General features: G+C 39.5%; 1 protein-coding gene across 2 annotated transcripts in view; it reads left to right on the top strand.

Annotated features, from left to right (window-relative positions):
* The window catches only part of KIAA0232 (KIAA0232 ortholog), a 73,399-nt gene that overhangs the window by 43,517 nt on the left and 12,241 nt on the right, over positions 1-17,641 (top strand). The window contains exons 1-4 of one of the 2 annotated variants that reach the window (XM_065062602.1): positions 5,101-5,175; positions 7,235-7,301; positions 8,663-8,744; positions 10,285-13,582. In XM_065062602.1, coding sequence (XP_064918674.1) covers positions 5,173-5,175; positions 7,235-7,301; positions 8,663-8,744; positions 10,285-13,582 — 3,450 coding nt within the window. In that variant the 5' untranslated portion in view covers positions 5,101-5,172. Of the gene's footprint in view, positions 1-5,100; positions 5,176-7,234; positions 7,302-8,662; positions 8,745-10,284; positions 13,583-17,641 lie in introns of those variants that run through there. The other variant, XM_065062601.1, reaches the window with a different exon arrangement.

The raw sequence follows: 17,641 nt of genomic DNA, 5'->3' as shown, positions 1-17,641 counted from the left end.
TATAGATTGTTTTGTCTTGGAGGCTGAAAGTCGGTGTTCGGTGTGACTGAAAGTTATTTCACCCTGCATGGGCTCCCAGAGGTACTGGGAGCAAACAGGGGCCAGGCAGTTCTCTTGGCAGCAGCTTGTCTGGTGAGTCTGGGGCACAAAGTCAGTTTGCATGTACACGTCTTGGAGGAAGAAGGAGGCCCGGTTTTTCAGACAGATAAACAACCATGGCCATGAAAAGGGCAGAGAAGTTAGTTACAGAGGTCTCCTAAATAATGCCTTGTGTTTCATCATGGAAAAATGTTATTTGATTATAATTTTCCTTAATGTACTACAATCATTTTCATCAAAAATTTGAATTGGGATCCATTATGAATTCTGACCATAAGCACCAGCAGATTTCAGTGAACATGTCAACCTACCTACTGAGGAAATTTCAAGCATCCTTTCTGCGTTTCACTTGATGCAGAACATAAATTTTGCATAATTGGTTGGAACACACTTTAAAAAGTTTCTGCTCTTTTGTTGGCAATACAGATATGAACATTTCATCATCCTCAAGCTGAAATACTGTGATTAAGTGGAATCTTGCAGCAGCCTTGCTTACAAGGATAGTAAAGTCGTTTCTGGCTTTGAAGTCAGGGTGTTTGTTTATAAGCGATGAATAATAATCAAGAAGGATAGTTTCTAGAGAGGAATTATCCTTTCTTGGGGGGATAACTTTTTACTCAGTGTAGCCTGCTATGGGAGCTACAAGAATGAAGTTTTTAATAACAGAAATCAGATTAGCTGCTCTAGTAACCTACATTTAGGGACAGGTGTTTGTTTTAAGTTAATTTGAGCTAGTAGTTGACCTTTTTTATCTACAATTAGTAAATAATGTGCTTTTATCTCTCTCTGTGAGAATGTGTGGTGTGAAGCAGTAAAGAACAGCTCTGAAATCTGAGCCTTATCCTAGATAAGTGATTTACCTTTCCTAATGCTGCTTTAGTACAGAACACAGGACTAAGAGAGTTGCAAGAAGTATTTTAATTCCTTATGGGAAAGCTAGTGCTCTTGTATTGCTTGAAATTTTTTTGAAATTACATCGGTTTGTCTGCTTGGATATCGGTATTCTGAGGTCACCCATCTCTTGAAGATTACATGGATCAAGCACTCGTGAACTCCAAAGGAGAAGTTAGTAGATAGAATTTGTTTTTCTGACTGGTCCAATGCCTTTGTTGTAAATCATTATATATTCAAGTCAAAAGAGAGAGATTTAATTGTGTTCTCACTACTGAAGGGTCAAAAAGGTGTTGTACAATTACATACTCTTAAATGGTTTGTAGCGTCACAGTATCACAGTATGTTTGGGATTGGAAGGGACCTCAAAAGATCATCCAGTCCAATCCCCCTGCTGGAGCAGGAACGCCTAGGTGAGGTCGCACAGGAACATGTCCAGGCGGGTTTTGAATGTCTCCAGAGATGGAGACTCCACAACCTCCCTGGGCAGCCTGTTCCAGTGTCTGTCACCCTTACTGAGAAGAAGTTTTTTCTCAAATTTAAGCAGAACCTCTTGTGTTCCAGCTTGGTCCCATTACCCCTTGTCCTATCATTGTTTGCTACCGAGAAGAGCCTGGCTTCATCCTCATGGCACTCACCCTTTATATATTTGTAAACATTAATAAGGTCCCCCCTTAGTCTCCTCTTCTCCAAACTAAAGAGACCCAGCTCCCTCAGCCTTTCTTCATAAGGGAGATGCTCCACTCCCTTCATCATCTTCGTTGCCCTGTGCTGGACTCTCTCCAGCAGTTCCCTGTCCTTCTTGAACTGAGGGGCCCAGAACTGGACACAATATTCCAGGTGTGGTCTCACCAGGGCAGAGCAGAGGGGAAGGAGAACCTCTCTCGATCTACTAGCCACCCCCCTTCTAATACACCCCAGGATGCCATTGGCCTTCCTGGCCACAAGGGCACAGTGCTGGCTCATGGTCATCCTGTTGTCCACCAGGACCCCCAGGTCCCTTTCCCCTACACCGCTCTCTAATATGTAATTTCCCAACCTATACTGGAACCTGGGGTTGTTCCTGCCCAGATGCAGGACTCTACACTTTCCCTTGTTAAATTTCATTAGGTTATTCCCCGCCCAACTCTCCAGCCTGTCCAGGTCTCACTGGATGGCAGCACAGCCTTCTGGCGTGTCAGCCACTCCTCCCAGCTTAGTGTCATCAGCAAACTTGCTGATAGTACACTCAATTTCCTCGTCCAAATCGTTAATGAATATATTGAATAATATTGGCCCCAGTACTGACCCCTGAGGCACTCCACTAGATACTGGTCACCACCTTATTATACTGGAGGAAAACCCCATAATGCGAACTGGAACCTTGTTTTATTCCTTTGAACTTGACCTTGATTGAACATCCCAAGGAGGCTGCTGTTTTCATTGATTTGTTTATTTATGCATTATGTAGTCATCTTGGGGTTAGGGATTTATGGTTTTTTTAGTCCCTCTCTTGAGCACTTCTTCTGTGAGTACTTGTAATCAGATGAGTTATACTGCATCACAATGTTAGAAAAGGAAAACCTAGACTTTTATCTAGCTCTCATCATCCTACAAAGTACAGAAATAGACGTGTGGTTGCAATGAATCACATTTTGTGCCTTATTCAGTTAATGTGGTTTAACAGCTGATTCATGTAGAACAGCTACCTGATCCTGCTCTTGGTGACGGGCTCCGGGCCAAGAAAACAGGCCTGGTACACTGCAGCCAGGTTGCCATCTCTGTCAGAGAGTCCTGTGACCTGTTAAAAGAGTGAGTTGAAACTATGAATATATTGATTTATTTTAAGTTCTTTATTGTTTAAACTCGTATTCTGCAAAAAGAGTGTCTGTATTCTGCTCTAGCTGATCCTGCTTCAGCAGGTGTCTGGACTGGATGATCTCCGGATGTTCTTTCCAGTCGAAACAATTCTGTGCATCTGGGAAAGTGAAATGAGGATTTGTTTTAAAAGTGCAAGCTAAAAAGCTCTCAAAACCCAAAAAGCAAATGAGTTGTTATTTTAATTGTTGAAGTAAAATGAAGTATAATGCTTGTGTCTTCTCAAAATGCTGAAAAGAGGAACAAGGGACTTTCCTCATACCTTACAGGCCTGAAGTAACAAGCCATATTTAATAAATATTTACAGTACACAGTTCAAAGCTTCTGGAGGAAGCTGTTGGCTAGAAGAAAAAAGAAAAAAAACAAACCCCTCAAAACAAAACACCAAAAAACAGCCCTTCCCTTTAAGGTGTATAATCTGATGGAATTTTTCGGTTTCTGTATATATATTTTTGGTAGGTCAGATGTGGAAAGCTCATTCTTAAATACTGGCTATCACAACTTTGTTTTCCTTTTTTTGGTCCAGAATTTTTGGCTATTGCATATGTGCAGATCTGCAGAACAAAGTACACATTTGCATGGCGGTTCTTGGATGGAATACAAGAGCCATAACCAGACATCATTGCTGGGTGACAGGAAGGGGTAAAAGCTCTGAAAATGAAAAATTGTGCTGACTAATGATGTCCTGAGTTCCATAGAATAAGTACGTGAGATAATAGTGCTGCATGAATGTTTGTGACCAAACTCAGGAAAAACTTGTTGAATCTCCTGGGTGGTGGCTGCGCAGTGCTTGTTTCCAGCGTTCAGAAGTAAAGTGCTAGCAGAGGTGAATGTCAACGAGAATTAAAGTGGTTGGTCAAAAATCTGAGGGCAGCTGATGTTCCACAGCTGCTCGCTGAAAACTCTCAGAACATGCAAGTCAGTGCCCACTGTTAACATAAGCAACGGCTTTTAGTGGATTTGAATTTGATGTATGTCACATTTTGTTTCCATGGTTAACGATTAATTAAACTGATTATTTTAAATTTATAAAAATATTTCAGAAGTAGTTAAATTTATAGATTTAGTATACTCTGAGAACATTTTCTGCAGCTATACAGGGGTGTGAACATACAGCAAAAGCAATCGCATTGCTTTAAGCTAATGAGTTACCACTTGTCATCTCTGAGTGCTCTGCTTCCAAAGAAGAGCATGTTAAAGATCTTTTATTTAACATTTTACACTACATATATATGTGTGTAAAAAAATTTACATATATATATATATATATACACACAAATGTGCATGACGTTTGCTAGTTTTTAGTTTTTTTTAATTGCCCTCATTCCTCGTTATGCAAAACTACATTAATTTGGCTCTGAATGGAGTCGTGTTGGTCAGTAAGCCAGACACCGGCTGTTAGAGTCCTGTAACTCCAGCAGTCAGATTGGCTGTTCTGTTCATGCTGGGTGACTTCAGGAGCTTAATTTATCTGTTAGCACCATCACTCCTGTGCCAGTAACATAACACCTATCCTTTATGTAATCCTTCCCTTGCTTCAGCCAGCTGATGAAAAGCCAAAAAGAACGACTTTTGATGGAACTGGTTGTAAGTTAAAGCAGGAGAAGGCAACAGAAATACGTTGGCAACAGTAGAACAGAATAAAACGTGGTTGGTATAGAGGAAGTTTTGTTGTGCAAAATAAAGAATATAAATTAAAACAATGATGTGCTGCCCTTTGTAGTTTGAACAAGAGAAAAGGGTTAGTAGAAATCTGGGTCAGTAGTTTAAATGGCCTTACAGATAATCATGAGATATAAGCCTTTTGTGTTGGAATTACAAAAGCAATCATAATTAGGCACTTCCATGTGGAAAAATGTTTTTAAGGTACTCCAGTATTTGTACTATTTGGTTACTGTTTTTAAATTTGAACATAAGCAAAGAGGGTCAGGCAGATCACCTCATTTTGTTAACCGTCTGTGTCCTAGTGAACCAAGCCAGCGCCTGCAATATCTTACTTTCTGGCAATGGGGTTGCTGCGACTACAACACATTAACTAAAACAACGAAAAAACACAGTAACTGAATCTCGTCGAGGCGTTAAGTCTGCAGCTTGTTTTTATATACTGCAGTAAGAGGTTGAGCAAGTGGTCCCTGGAGACTTGGCATTCTGAACAGTGCCCCCCCAGCCCTTTTATTTGTTTTTCATTTTTTCTGAAGCCAGTGCCAGGGCGATGAGCGGGCCGGGCCGGCCAGCGTGCAGCCCGTCAGCTGACTCCAGTATTAGTTTCATGGTACGGGAGGAAATGAAGCCTTAGTTTCCAAAAGTTTTCACTTCTTCGGTGTAATGGTGAGCATATTGTTCCTGGTTTGGGGGATGATTTTTATATTTTTACATCATGTTATAATTAAGTTAAGGAAGTGGATCTATATTGAGCGTTTGCTGCAGGTGTCGGTTGGATTAGACAGTTGGGAGAGCGAGGCAAAAACAAGGCCAGCTCCTCCTCTGCTGCCCTTTTGGGAGGAGGAGGAGGAGGGGGAGTCAGGAGCCCTATAGGCATAAAGTGACAATTGTTACAACTACATAGCTTTGTCTATATTGCTGTGATGCTCGGTTCTTTCCAAACAATTTAATTTCTGTTGGTAAGTTTGCTGATAGAGAAGATGCCTTCTAAAGTTTAATATTGCTAAGTCATCCTCCGTTAAGTATGTGCATAAAGGTTTATATTTAGCACGTCAGTGCAGCAATGCAGATAGGAGTAGAAAACTGCTTTCTCACTTGACTGCAGGTAATTAAAATTTAGAAGTTAGCATGTAAGTCATTGCTTCAGTATATTATTTTTCAAGTGTATGTTTGTGACAGAGTTAAACAAGCTGGTTTTGCTGTATAAATTAGTATTCCCTTTTCCATAATATTTTCTTGTGCTTTAGCAACACATATTAACATTTTTCTGCAATTTCTATTCAGTAGTGAAGAGACAGGAGAAACACTTAGATCTTGGAAAAATTAAATCTTTATACCACCATGTCACACAGCAAATCAAACTTCTCTTTTATACATTTCTGTAACTTGATACTTGGTCCGCGTTATCTTTGGAGAGAATGCATATTCCATTACTATATGCACACAAGATCATGTCAAATTCCGGTGAGACAATTTTTTGGGAGGTTTATACAAGTCTCAGAATCTCCCAAGTGTGATAGGATCAAGGTGTTGGTGTCGATATTGAGGAAAGCAGGATACAAGAAGCCGCGCAGTTCTCCCCGTCACTGGTCCCAGCTGTATGGTAATGTGCAGGGACTTGGTGCACCCTCCCTTGTTTGGGATCGCTGCCTTGTGTTTGTACTTACGGAAATTGCAAAGTCTTATCTCCAAACATGATCCCTGAGCATCGAAATACTAAGAACACAAATATCTACACAGTACTCACCTCACCTAGTTTTCCTTCCAACAGGAATGGTCATTTCAGGCTGTAGGTTGGTATGTAGTATTTTGCTGACTGGAATTCAACTTCTACTCCATTAGAACAGCACAGGGTTTTCTCCTATGGAATGGCTGGTCGTATATTGTATCACTTTATTTGTATCTTTATTTTTCAGTAATTTGCTGTTCTGCTGCTGTTGCTTTGTCCAGAATTGCTTGCAGGTCTAGGCAGATGGTAAAAGCAGCAGCATGTGAGAATAACACTGAAATGGGATTTAAAAGGAAGCTTGAGTGTACGGAAAGTTTATGTGGAAGAATAAAGAAGGGAAATAAAGACTTACAGATGAATAAGCTGTTTATTTCCCCCTCTGCTCTCCTGAGCAAACAGTACAATGTTTAGAAAATAAAAATCTGGGCACTGTAAACTTGCAAAACTATGGGATAAGTTTTGCATGAAGATGCGGTGGAAGCTTTTCCTCTCCCTCCGTGCCACCCCTGTGTATATGACTCCATTCTGTTCTCTTCACCTTCACTCCTGATTTTCAGAACCCTTTTAATGGTCCTGTTACCAGAGGCATAAACTGCGACGGAAAGGGTCAGGCTTAGCTTTTTAAAATGCATCTTAGTGATCCCTTGATTCTTGAACTTTTCTCATGAGGCTCTTGGCTAAATTCTAAGTGATATACTGCAGTAAATGTGACAGTTTTTGCAGAGTTTGCGAAATCTTGAATATACAATAATGCAACAATGTGACTCGTCGTTTGAAACCTCTGGGTGAATGAATGTATCTACATGTTTCATGGAATCATTTTGACCTCTAATTAATGTATTTATAGGAATGGATTTATACCTAGTAATATTTTTTGCTGCTTTTTAACCTGTAGTTACCATACAAAAAAAAAATACATCTCTGACAAGATATGTTTACAGTATTGATTTTTGCTTTTTCTTTCCTCCCCACCCGCTCTTTGTTTTTGTTGTGCAGAGCTCTGGGATTGAAACGCTAGTGGAGGAGCTTTGCTCCAGACTGAAAGACCTTCAGAGTAAGCAAGGTGAGGAAATCATCTTAAACTCTCAGGCCATATATTGTATATTTCAGCGGTGTAACATTCTGAGACGTAGGAGTGGGGGAGCAGGCTGTTAATTCATTAGCTTTTAATACACACCATGCAATTTTGAATAATTTCATTCAAGTAGCTGAAGCAATTCTGTACTAGTATGCTTTGTTTACCTAAGAAATAGCTGTTCACAAATGGAATTTCCCTCATGGAAAGCTGTAACTGTTCATATCCAGCTGTGTCTGCCTTTTTAGTGAATATTCCATATTCAGCATCCCCCCTCCCCACCAAAATAAATCAAAATAAAGTATTTATTCCGTTCCTTTTCTGTACTGATATTTGCAAAGAGTAGATGGGCCTCGAAACTGTTATATGGTATTAACAACTATTCCTGTGAGAAGCATCTAGGTAGCCACCATGGAGTGCTGTGCTTAAAATTTGCAGGCTTTAGGGGAATGATAATTAGGACGTTATGTTGTCAAGTTTAGGGCGGGGAGCATAAGATAAAATTGTGATGTCTCCAGTGACAGTTCATTCGCACATAAATGTTCAAGCACATAGCAGCCACCTTTGACAATAGCAATAAAATTAATATGCTTATTATGTGATATAAATAGCAATAAATAAGGGATAAATATTTACATGCTTAAAACATGTTTGTTTCCATTATCTTTTTCTGTTTTTAAACAGTAATTCTAGTTGTCTCTTAATATTGCATAGTGATATGCTTTGACACTTACTTACTGAGCCAAGGTGATGCTGACTATTTATTATGAAAAAAAGTAAAATGAATGTGTATCTCACTGCATTTTTTTTAATATATTTTACAGATTTTAATATAAAGAATTAGGAATCCTTAGAGTCACCTTTCATGCAGGAAATTTGCCTTTACCTCCACACAAAGCACAGCAGCTACTGCAGGGTTACTTCCTTTCAGTGGGCAACTGTTCCTCAAAATATTTAGTTAAATAGTTGCTTTTGGTTTAAATCTTTTCTTGTATGTAGCAATGCAAGGAGATTAGAATTTGGGTGTGAAGTAAGTAAAAATTTAATAGGAAGTCTCCTATTGGAGGAATTGCCAACCGTGAAATTGCACGCAGCTGCTGGCCAGTCACATTTGGTGACATTTGCAGGGCTTAACAAGACAACTGTGAAAAACTTGAATCTTGGGTGATAACTTGTAATTTCTTTATGTATAATAACCAGACTATAAATTGTTCTGTTATTTACAGTTTTTATGGAAATTTATTACTATTACAGGTATACATCCTTGTGCTTTTTGTTAAACACTGTTATAAAGTACACCGGCTTTCTGAATTTTTCTATTAAGTATTTGGAATTTTCTTCCAAAACAGAGGAGAAGATTCACAAAAAGTTAGAAGGCTCTTTGTCTCCTGAGACTGATTTATCTCCTACAGCAAAGGATCAAGTAGAAATGTATGCATTTTTTTTATTATTATTACTATCTAAGATGCTTTTCTCCTTTTATTCCTGTATTCTAACACAGTGAAGTTAACCTGGGGGGAATCTGGAGTTTTCTGGGTATTAAGGATTACATTTTTTTCCTGCTGTCTTCTTTTGTTAATCTTGTATGTTCAAATACAGATATTTGGTACCACGGGCTAGTTTAATTTCTGGCAAAGTCCTGACTGCTTTGTTTTGACTGTTGCAGAACTTAAACCATACTGTATTTTAGTTTCCTTCAGATGAAGTCAACGAGACAAATGAAAAGCCTTTAAAACAGCATTAATTGACACATTAGACTTGCAGGGAGAGAATCAGTTTCCTGGGTTCATAGAATAGTTTGTGTTGGAAGGGACCTTCAAAGGTCATCTAGTCCAACCCCCCTGTCATAAGCAGGGACATCTGCAACCAGATCAGGTTGCTCAGAGCCTCTTCTAACCTGGCCTGGAATGTCTCCAGGGGTGTAGCATCCACCACCTCTCTGGGCAACCTGGGCCGAGGATTCACCACCCTCACTGTAAAAGAATTTCTTCTTCATCTCTAGGCTCAATCTCCCCTCATTTAGTTTAAAACCATCACCCCTTGTTCTGTCTTGTTCAGAACTTTTTGTCTTCTGTTCCAGAAATGGGAGACTGAAACTTATAACCTTTAAACTCTTTATAACCAGAGTAGTCTACTAGTTACCAAGAACCAGAGTCCGGTGTTACTGAAGTACCCAGGAGTTTTATCACTGACTTTTCTTGGAGATATGACTGCTTCTGTATCTCTTAATAATAACCATGGGTAGCAACAGTCTGGTAGATGTGTTGCTAAATGGATGATACTTACTCAGGGAGCTGTTTGTGCTAATGTGCATTTAACTTAATTTACTTCTGAATGCTTTTTAATAGATTTTCATTGACATATATGTGATTCAGTATAAATCTCTTTATTCTTAAACACCTACTATTTCAGACGTTGCCGAATGTATTTTAATCTTGTCCCTGTTGCACGAAGCTGTTAAGGATGACTCTTTTTTTGCAATAGCTTTTTTTTAAAACAACTGGACAATCAAACTGTGTAGAACTTAACAGGTAGTGTCCCATTTCACAAAGGAGAGTTTAAAAAACTGAACGGACTGAACTGACTGCAATTCAGATCTTCCTCATTTTTACTCTAAATCAAACATGTTTAAGATGACCGTAGTGAATTGCTACAATATCTACTAAATCTGGAGTCAGGCCTTCACTGCTTTAAGCATCCATAATTTCTGTCTACAGTGAAGTTTAGTGCTCCTTAAAAATGGAATTATTTTACATAGCAGTATGTTTTTAAACATATATTAATATAAGCACTTTTAAATATTATCTTAATCTGCCCTTTTTATCATTCACATAAACTGGCATGTGCATGTGTAGAACAAACTAGATTTTTTTTTTTACGATTGGTAGTATTTTGATGTGCTTTAATAATACTTCTTAACGCCTGTCTGAAGTTCTACCAACTGAGTGTGACCTTTTTGTTTTGCTTTCAGGTACTATGAAGCATTTCCTCCTCTTTCTGAAAAGCCAGTTTGCCTGCAGGAAATTATGACTGTATGGAATAAATCCAAAGTATGCTCTTACTCTAGCTCCTCATCTTCATCCACTGCTCCACCAACTAGCACGGATACATCTTCTCCAAAGGACTGCAATAGTGAAAGTGAAGTAACTAAAGACAGAAGTAATAAAGCATCTGCCACTGTACAGGAAAGAACCCAGCAGAAGAAAAGTAAAATTGAGAAAGAAAACAAGTTTAGTAACAACACTGTTGAAGAGAAGCCTGTTCTGTACAAAAAGCAAGTCCGACATAAGTCTGAGGGAAAGATGCGTCCTCGCTCCTGGTCATCTGGATCCAGTGAGGCTGGCTCAAGTTCTAGTGGTAATCAAGGTGAATACAAGGCATCAATGAAATGCATTAAAGTAAGGCACAAAACAAGAGAGGTTCGAAACAAAAAAGGGCGTAATGGGCAAAGCAGGCTTGCAGTGAAATCTGGTGAAAAGGCCGATAGAAAAGTCCACAGCGGAAGCAGTAGCAGCAGTAGCAGCGGGTCCGTCAAACAGCTGTGCAAAAGAGGTAAAAGGCCATTAAAAGAAATCGGAAGAAAAGAAGCTGGTGGTAGCGATGGAAAAGATTTGTATTTAGACAGCAGAAATGAAAAGGAATATAAAGAAGAACCCTTGTGGTACACTGAGCCGATCACAGAGTACTTCGTTCCTCTTAGCAGGAAAAGCAAGCTGGAGACTACGTACCGCAACAGAGAAGATATATGTGGCGTAACATCAGAGGCTGTAGAAGAGCTGTCTGAATCAGTGCATGGTCTTTGTATTAGCAACAATAATATTCATAAAACATACCTCGCAGCAGGTACTTTCATCGATGGTCACTTTGTAGAAATGCCTGCAGTTCTAAATGAGGATATTGACCTCGCTGGGACCTCAATATGTTCTCAACCAGAGGACGACAAATATTTAGATGATGTTCATCTGTCAGAACTAACACACTTCTATGAAGTGGATATTGATCAATCCATGTTGGATCCTGGTGCCTCAGAAACGATGCAAGGGGAGAGTCGGATTTTAAATATGATTCGACAAAAGAGTAAAGAAAAAACTGATTTTGAGGCAGAATGTTGCATAGTGTTAGATGGAATGGAGTTGCAAGGGGAAAGTGCAATATGGACAGATTCGACCAGCTCTGTTGGTGCTGAAGGGTGGTTCTTGCAAGACCTTAGTAATTTAGCTCAATTTTGGGAGTGCTGTTCATCTTCTAGTTCTGGTGATGCAGATGGGGAAAGTTTTGGAGGAGATTCTCCGATCAGATTCTCCCCCATCCTAGACAGCACAATGCTTAATTCACACATGCTTGCTGGCAATCAAGAGCTCTTTTCAGATATTAATGAAGGGTCTGGTATAAACTCTTGTTTTTCAGTGTTTGAAGTGCAATGCAGTAACTCTGTTTTACCATTTTCTTTTGAAACACTCAACTTGGGAAATGAAAATGCAGATTCTAGTAGCACTGCTAATATTCTTGGGAAAACACAGTCTAGATTGCTAATATGGACCAAAAATAGTGCCTTTGATGAAAATGAACACTGTTCCAATCTTTCAACGAGAACCTGTAGTCCATGGTCACACTCAGAAGAAACACGTTCAGACAATGAGACTTTAAATATTCCATATGAAGAATCCACGCAATTTAATGCAGAAGATATGAATTATGTAGTTCCTAGAGTGTCTTCAAGTTATATAGATGAAGAAATTCTAGATTTTTTGCCAGAAGAAACCTGCCAGCAACAAGCTAGAACATTAGGAGAAATGCCCACTTTGATTTTCAAAAAGAAATCTAAGCTAGAATCTGTCTGTGGTATTCAGCTAGAACAAAAAGCAGAAAGTAAAGACTATGAAACTACACAAGGGTGTAGTGAAAGCAGTCCACATGGAGATGGCTACAGCTCAGGGGTTATTAAAGATATTTGGACAAATATGACAGACAGAAATTCTGCAGCCATGGTAGAAATAGAAGGAATAGAAGATGAATTGTTTTCAACTGATGTAAATAACTATTGCTGCTGTTTGGATACAGAAGCAAAAGTTGAAACCCTGCAGGAGCCCAATAAAGCAGTGCAGAGATCAGAATATCACCTTTGGGAAGGTCAAAAGGAGAATTTAGAGAAGAGAGCGTTTGTCTCCAATGATTTGTCGAAAGTAGATGGTGGTGACTATACCACACCATCAAAACCATGGGATGTTAACCAGGATAAAGAAAACTCCTTTATACTTGGTGGTGTTTATGGGGAGCTCAAAACATTTAACAGTGATGGAGAATGGGCAGTGGTGCCACCTGGTCACTCAAAAGGGAGCTTATTACAATGTGCAGCTTCTGATGTAGTGACAATAGCTGGTACAGATGTTTTTATGACTCCAGGTAATAGCTTTGCCCCTGGTCATAGGCAATTATGGAGGCCATTTGTATCATTTGAACAGAATGAGCAATCAAAGAGTGGAGATAACGGATTAAATAAGGGGTTTTCTTTTATCTTCCATGAAGACTTACTGGGAGCTTGTGGTAACTTTCAAGTTGAAGAACCAGGGCTTGAATACTCATTCTCTTCCTTTGACCTGAACAATCCATTTTCACAAGTTCTTCATGTAGAGTGTTCGTTTGAGCCAGAAGGAATTGCGTCTTTCAGCCCTAGTTTTAAACCTAAGTCAATTCTGTGCTCTGATTCAGACAGTGAGGTTTTACACCCCAGGATATGTGGTGTTGATCGAACGCAGTACAGGGCTATACGGATTTCTCCAAGGACTCACTTTCGCCCCATTTCTGCATCTGAACTTTCTCCAGGTGGTGGAAGCGAGTCAGAATTTGAGTCAGAAAAAGATGAGGGAGGTATTGCTGTGTCTTCTCAAGTAGATGTATTTGAGGATCCACAAGCAGATCTCAAACCTCTGGAAGAAGATGCAGAAAAAGAAGGGCATTATTATGGAAAATCAGAGCTCGAATCTGGAAAATTTCTTCCCAGATTAAAAAAGTCTGGAATGGAGAAGAGTGCGCAAACATCACTGGATTCCCAAGAAGAGTCGGCGGGGATGTTGCCAGTAGGAAACCAAGATCCCTGTTTAGAATGCAGTATGAAAGAATCTCTAGATGGGAGGGCGATGGAGAGCTCTAAAGTCAACTGCAGAATAGTGGAGCCACGTGAGGAGACTGCCAGGTTTTGCAGTTGTAAAGCAGGGTGCCATTTCCCCACGTACGAGGATAATCCTGTTTCTTCAGGAGAGCTTGAAGAGGTATGTGGATATATAAAATTACAGAATTTGCAGCTGGTGGCTGATAACCAGCAATTTGTCATGTGACAGTTCAATTTAAACATTTGTAATTGTATAGTTCTCTAGAAAAATAGAGTTTTGTAGAAACACTGGAGGTACCATCTGAACATAAGGAAAAATTTTTTCACTGTAAGGGTGACCTAGCTCTGGCACAGGTTGCTCAGGAGGCTTGTGGAGTCTCCATCCATGGAGGTACTCAAAAGACATCTGGGCAAGATCCTGGGCAACATGCTCTAGGTGGCCCAGCTTGAGCAGGAGGAGCTGGACATGATGACCTCCAGAGGTACTTTTGAACCTCAGTCATTCTGTGATTCTGTGAAAAATTAACCATCTTTAGGCGTTACAGTGTCATCTTGCATACCTTTAAAAATATATGCATGTGTACACTCATGTGGCTTTAAAATCTGTTTATCTTAGGTTTTTGGCTTATCTGATTTACCTTCAATATGTTAAAATGTGCATAAAGTTTGAGTAATAAGATATTACTGATTTTGATTCCAACCTATTTTAAAATTTTGAAGAGGAAGATCTGAAGTCAGTCTTTGCAATATGAGTTATAGTTACTTCAAAGTAGAAGAGTTTGAATTGTTGGATGTAAACTTCAGGAAAGAAAGATTTGTAGAAAGGCTTAATTGTCTGGAAACTAAAATGTTCCTTGTCAGCATAGAAACAAAAAGAAATAAAACATGAATGTAAAATATCCATCGCTACCACAGTACTGTAAGGAGGCCTCGCTACAACTACGCGTTAAGCTCTAAGTTTTCTTCCAGGTCATTGTAGCCATAGACTAAATAATGTTGAATAGCAAAAATCCCTTCCAACCAAATATATCCAAGTTCTTCTTGCTGTGAGCTCCCTCTGCTCTTGACAAGAAATATTTGACCAGCACAATGAAGGTCCTTGAATGCTTCCGGGGGAGGGCACCAAAACTGGTGGCAGGGCTGGAAGGAATGCCCCATGAGGGGTGGCTGAGGTCTCTGGGTTTGTGTGGAGAAAAGGAGGCTGAGGGGTGACCGCATTGCTCTCTACAACCTCCTGAGGAGGGACTGTGGGGAGGGACGTGCTGAGCTTTTCCATCTGGCATCCAGTGGACATGAGGAAGCATTTCTTTACCAAGAGGGTGGTCAGACTCTGGAACAGGCTTCCCAGGGAGGTGGTTGATGCCCCAAGCCTGTCAGTGTTTCAGAGGCATTTGGACAATGCCCTTAACATGCTTGAACTTTTTCTCAGCCCTGAAGTGGTCAAGCAGTTGGACTAGATGGTTGTTCTTGGTCTCTATTCTAAAATTATTTCTGCAGCCAGCCCAGAGATGATGTCTGGATAGTTAATAAGTTGCATCTTATATTTTCTTTTCCTCATCAGCCTCTGCTTCCACATACTCAGCAGTGTGGTATCTACATTAGGAGGAATTTTTTCTGTTTTCAACTGAAGAGTTGTACCCAGCTTGCGTTGGGTAACTGTATGCTCCTCAGTTACAAGTTTGAAACGCTAATGCGTGTATGGGAAAGCTAACCTTTTTCTTGCTGAAACTAAAGCTACCTGCCTTTTTGTTGAAGGGAATCAGAGTTCCTCATTTTCCTTCTTCTTCATTTATCCTCTGATCCTCCTTTAAATTAGTTGCTATTGCAGCTTCTTTTCCCAATGTCAATAAGTTGATGTCTCCTGCTTGCACAGGAGAATCAAATTGGACTTTTTCAGGCCTTTTCTAGCCATCTTTTGACTCCTGCTGCTCTGTTAAGTTAATGGTGATGAAGTGGCTCAGAATAATTTCTGAAGTTTGGGAGTTTCTGGGTTTGTGCCAGGCCTTGACAAAACAGCCACCAAAAAATGAATAAACTTAGTCTGTAAGTCAGAATAGATTTGGGAATTGCCTTTTACCCAGAGTAAGCAGAACTGAAGTTCATCATGCAGTAGGGCATAACAAATGAACAAATGGTATAATACAGTTATTTGTGATAGCATGGGTCCAAAGTTCCTTCCAGCCCTTTTCAGATCTCCTTTCTGGATGTTTAGTTCTCCATGAGGATGTTTATTCTCATCATCAACCAGTTACCCATTCAAGAAAGTACCAAATGTCTAGTATAAGTTTACAGTCGTTCCATAGTTTGTTTTAGCTATGAGGCTTGAAAAAAACCTTTGGTACTGAATAGTGCTCATAAAGCTCTGGTGTTTTATTGCTTTAAGTTCCTTAGTACAGCTAACGGCTTCACTTGCTCAGGTTACGTGATCTTGTAGGCATTTTCACAAGTTCAGAATTATAAGCCAGTAAGAAGTACAAAGGGCCAACAACCATCTCCACAGTCTAGACTCCAATTTGGTTTGCAATTAAGCTCTTCCTAGGGGGCTTCAGGAGCCTGATTACAACCTGAAATCCGAAAACGGGGTTAACTGGCCTCCTGTGTCTGGTGTGTCTCAAGATGATGTGGGCACACTAACAGGCTTTTTGGCTTGAGAACAGTTACCTTAATTTGTTATTGTAGTTAAGACTGTCTGTAAAATAAGAGGTTTTTTATGCATTAAAACAATTTTAATACGTTGATTGTGAAGTAAACTTTAATCAGTAAAGATTACTATACTGTGTGCAGGAAGGAGTGCAAATGTCATGCAAATATGCCTTCTGTATATGAACTTTTTTCTTTTTAGGAGTTATATTAATTATTTTCATGAGCATAAACAACATCGATATAAAATACCTGTTCTAGAATGGTTTAGGAGAAACATTCTTCCCAGATACTCCACATATACCTGCATGGGAAAAAGAGTTTTAACTTGAGCAGAGGCTGTGGAATTGACTGATCAGTATAGATCAATATTTGTAAAGGATTTTTTAAATGAAACTTCTGTGCTTGCTTCTGTTGACTTAGCATAAAAATTACTGTTTAACTCACTGTTACCTGACATAAAGTTTGAGCTGTGTTCTGAGGTACCTCTGGCATTTTTGCTTGAGTAATGGATGTGAAAATACTAATGTAGACCACAGTATAATAGTAAAACATTCTGTTTTGCGTCACATAAGCTTGAATTATATTTGTGCCGTGCAAACATCTTTGAATAACTCTAGTTTATAAGACTGTAGAAGAATCTGGTTCAGTTTCTTCCCACTTAGCTTCTATATGAGCACACTTCTTTTGGAATTATAGCGTATTTCGCAACAGGAATTTGCCAATAACTCCTTCAAAAGTGAATGCTAACTGTATACCTAGCTTTAAGAATAAAAACAAACAAAAACCAAAAAGCCACCACTAGAACAAAACCCAACACACCCACTCCCAACAACAACAACATAACCTACAAAAAATACTTGCTGAAGTACAGTCCTTTTTCTTCCAAGTAGATGTTCTTACCATTTAGCTGTGAAGTCGTGGGTAAGTACAGTCTGGTCCAGGTAATGGTCTCTCAATATAAGAACACTCAGTCTCTGACCAACAAATTTTAAATGGGCTCTGATCTAGTAGGTGTGCCCTAAGAATGCCTATATTCTTGAGTCCTTGACATGGATAAAGAGGCTCGTGGGTTTTGTTGGGATTGGTATCACACTTTTGAGGTCTGAACATGCCTAGGATAAACTTCACTGGTAAAAACCTTAAGTGTTTATGATCTCATTACTTATTTGGCCTGTTAGATTTGTTGAAGTACTTTGCCTGACTGGAGTAGTGCCATGTAAGTGTATAAATCCTTCAGGAGAGGCTGGCAAGAGAGGAAGGGAAGAGAGGTGATCGATGTACATTGATGCTGAGGTCAGTAGTGTAGGAGGTACCTGCCATAAACCAGGGTAGTGATAAGAGACAAAATTCAGAGGGGTCTGCTTTATGCTTTAAAATGAGGAGAATCAAGTGGGAAAAACATTCAAGAGCACGTGAAGTTGTCCACATACAAAGCAAAGGACTTGACTGTAAAAGACAGAGTCATTTGGGGCTGAGAAGGGATTGGTCCAGGTACTTCTTGCTAAGTGCTGATCACGGCAGATGATAAAAACACCTACAAAGACTTTGAGCTCTTTCTGATTAATAAGACATTAAT

This window comes from Columba livia, chromosome 4 (genome assembly GCF_036013475.1).
Source record: "Columba livia isolate bColLiv1 breed racing homer chromosome 4, bColLiv1.pat.W.v2, whole genome shotgun sequence".
NCBI classification, from domain to species: domain Eukaryota; kingdom Metazoa; phylum Chordata; class Aves; order Columbiformes; family Columbidae; genus Columba; species Columba livia.
Note: the sequence above shows the minus strand (reverse complement) of the source record. Positions and strands in the feature narration are given on the sequence as shown.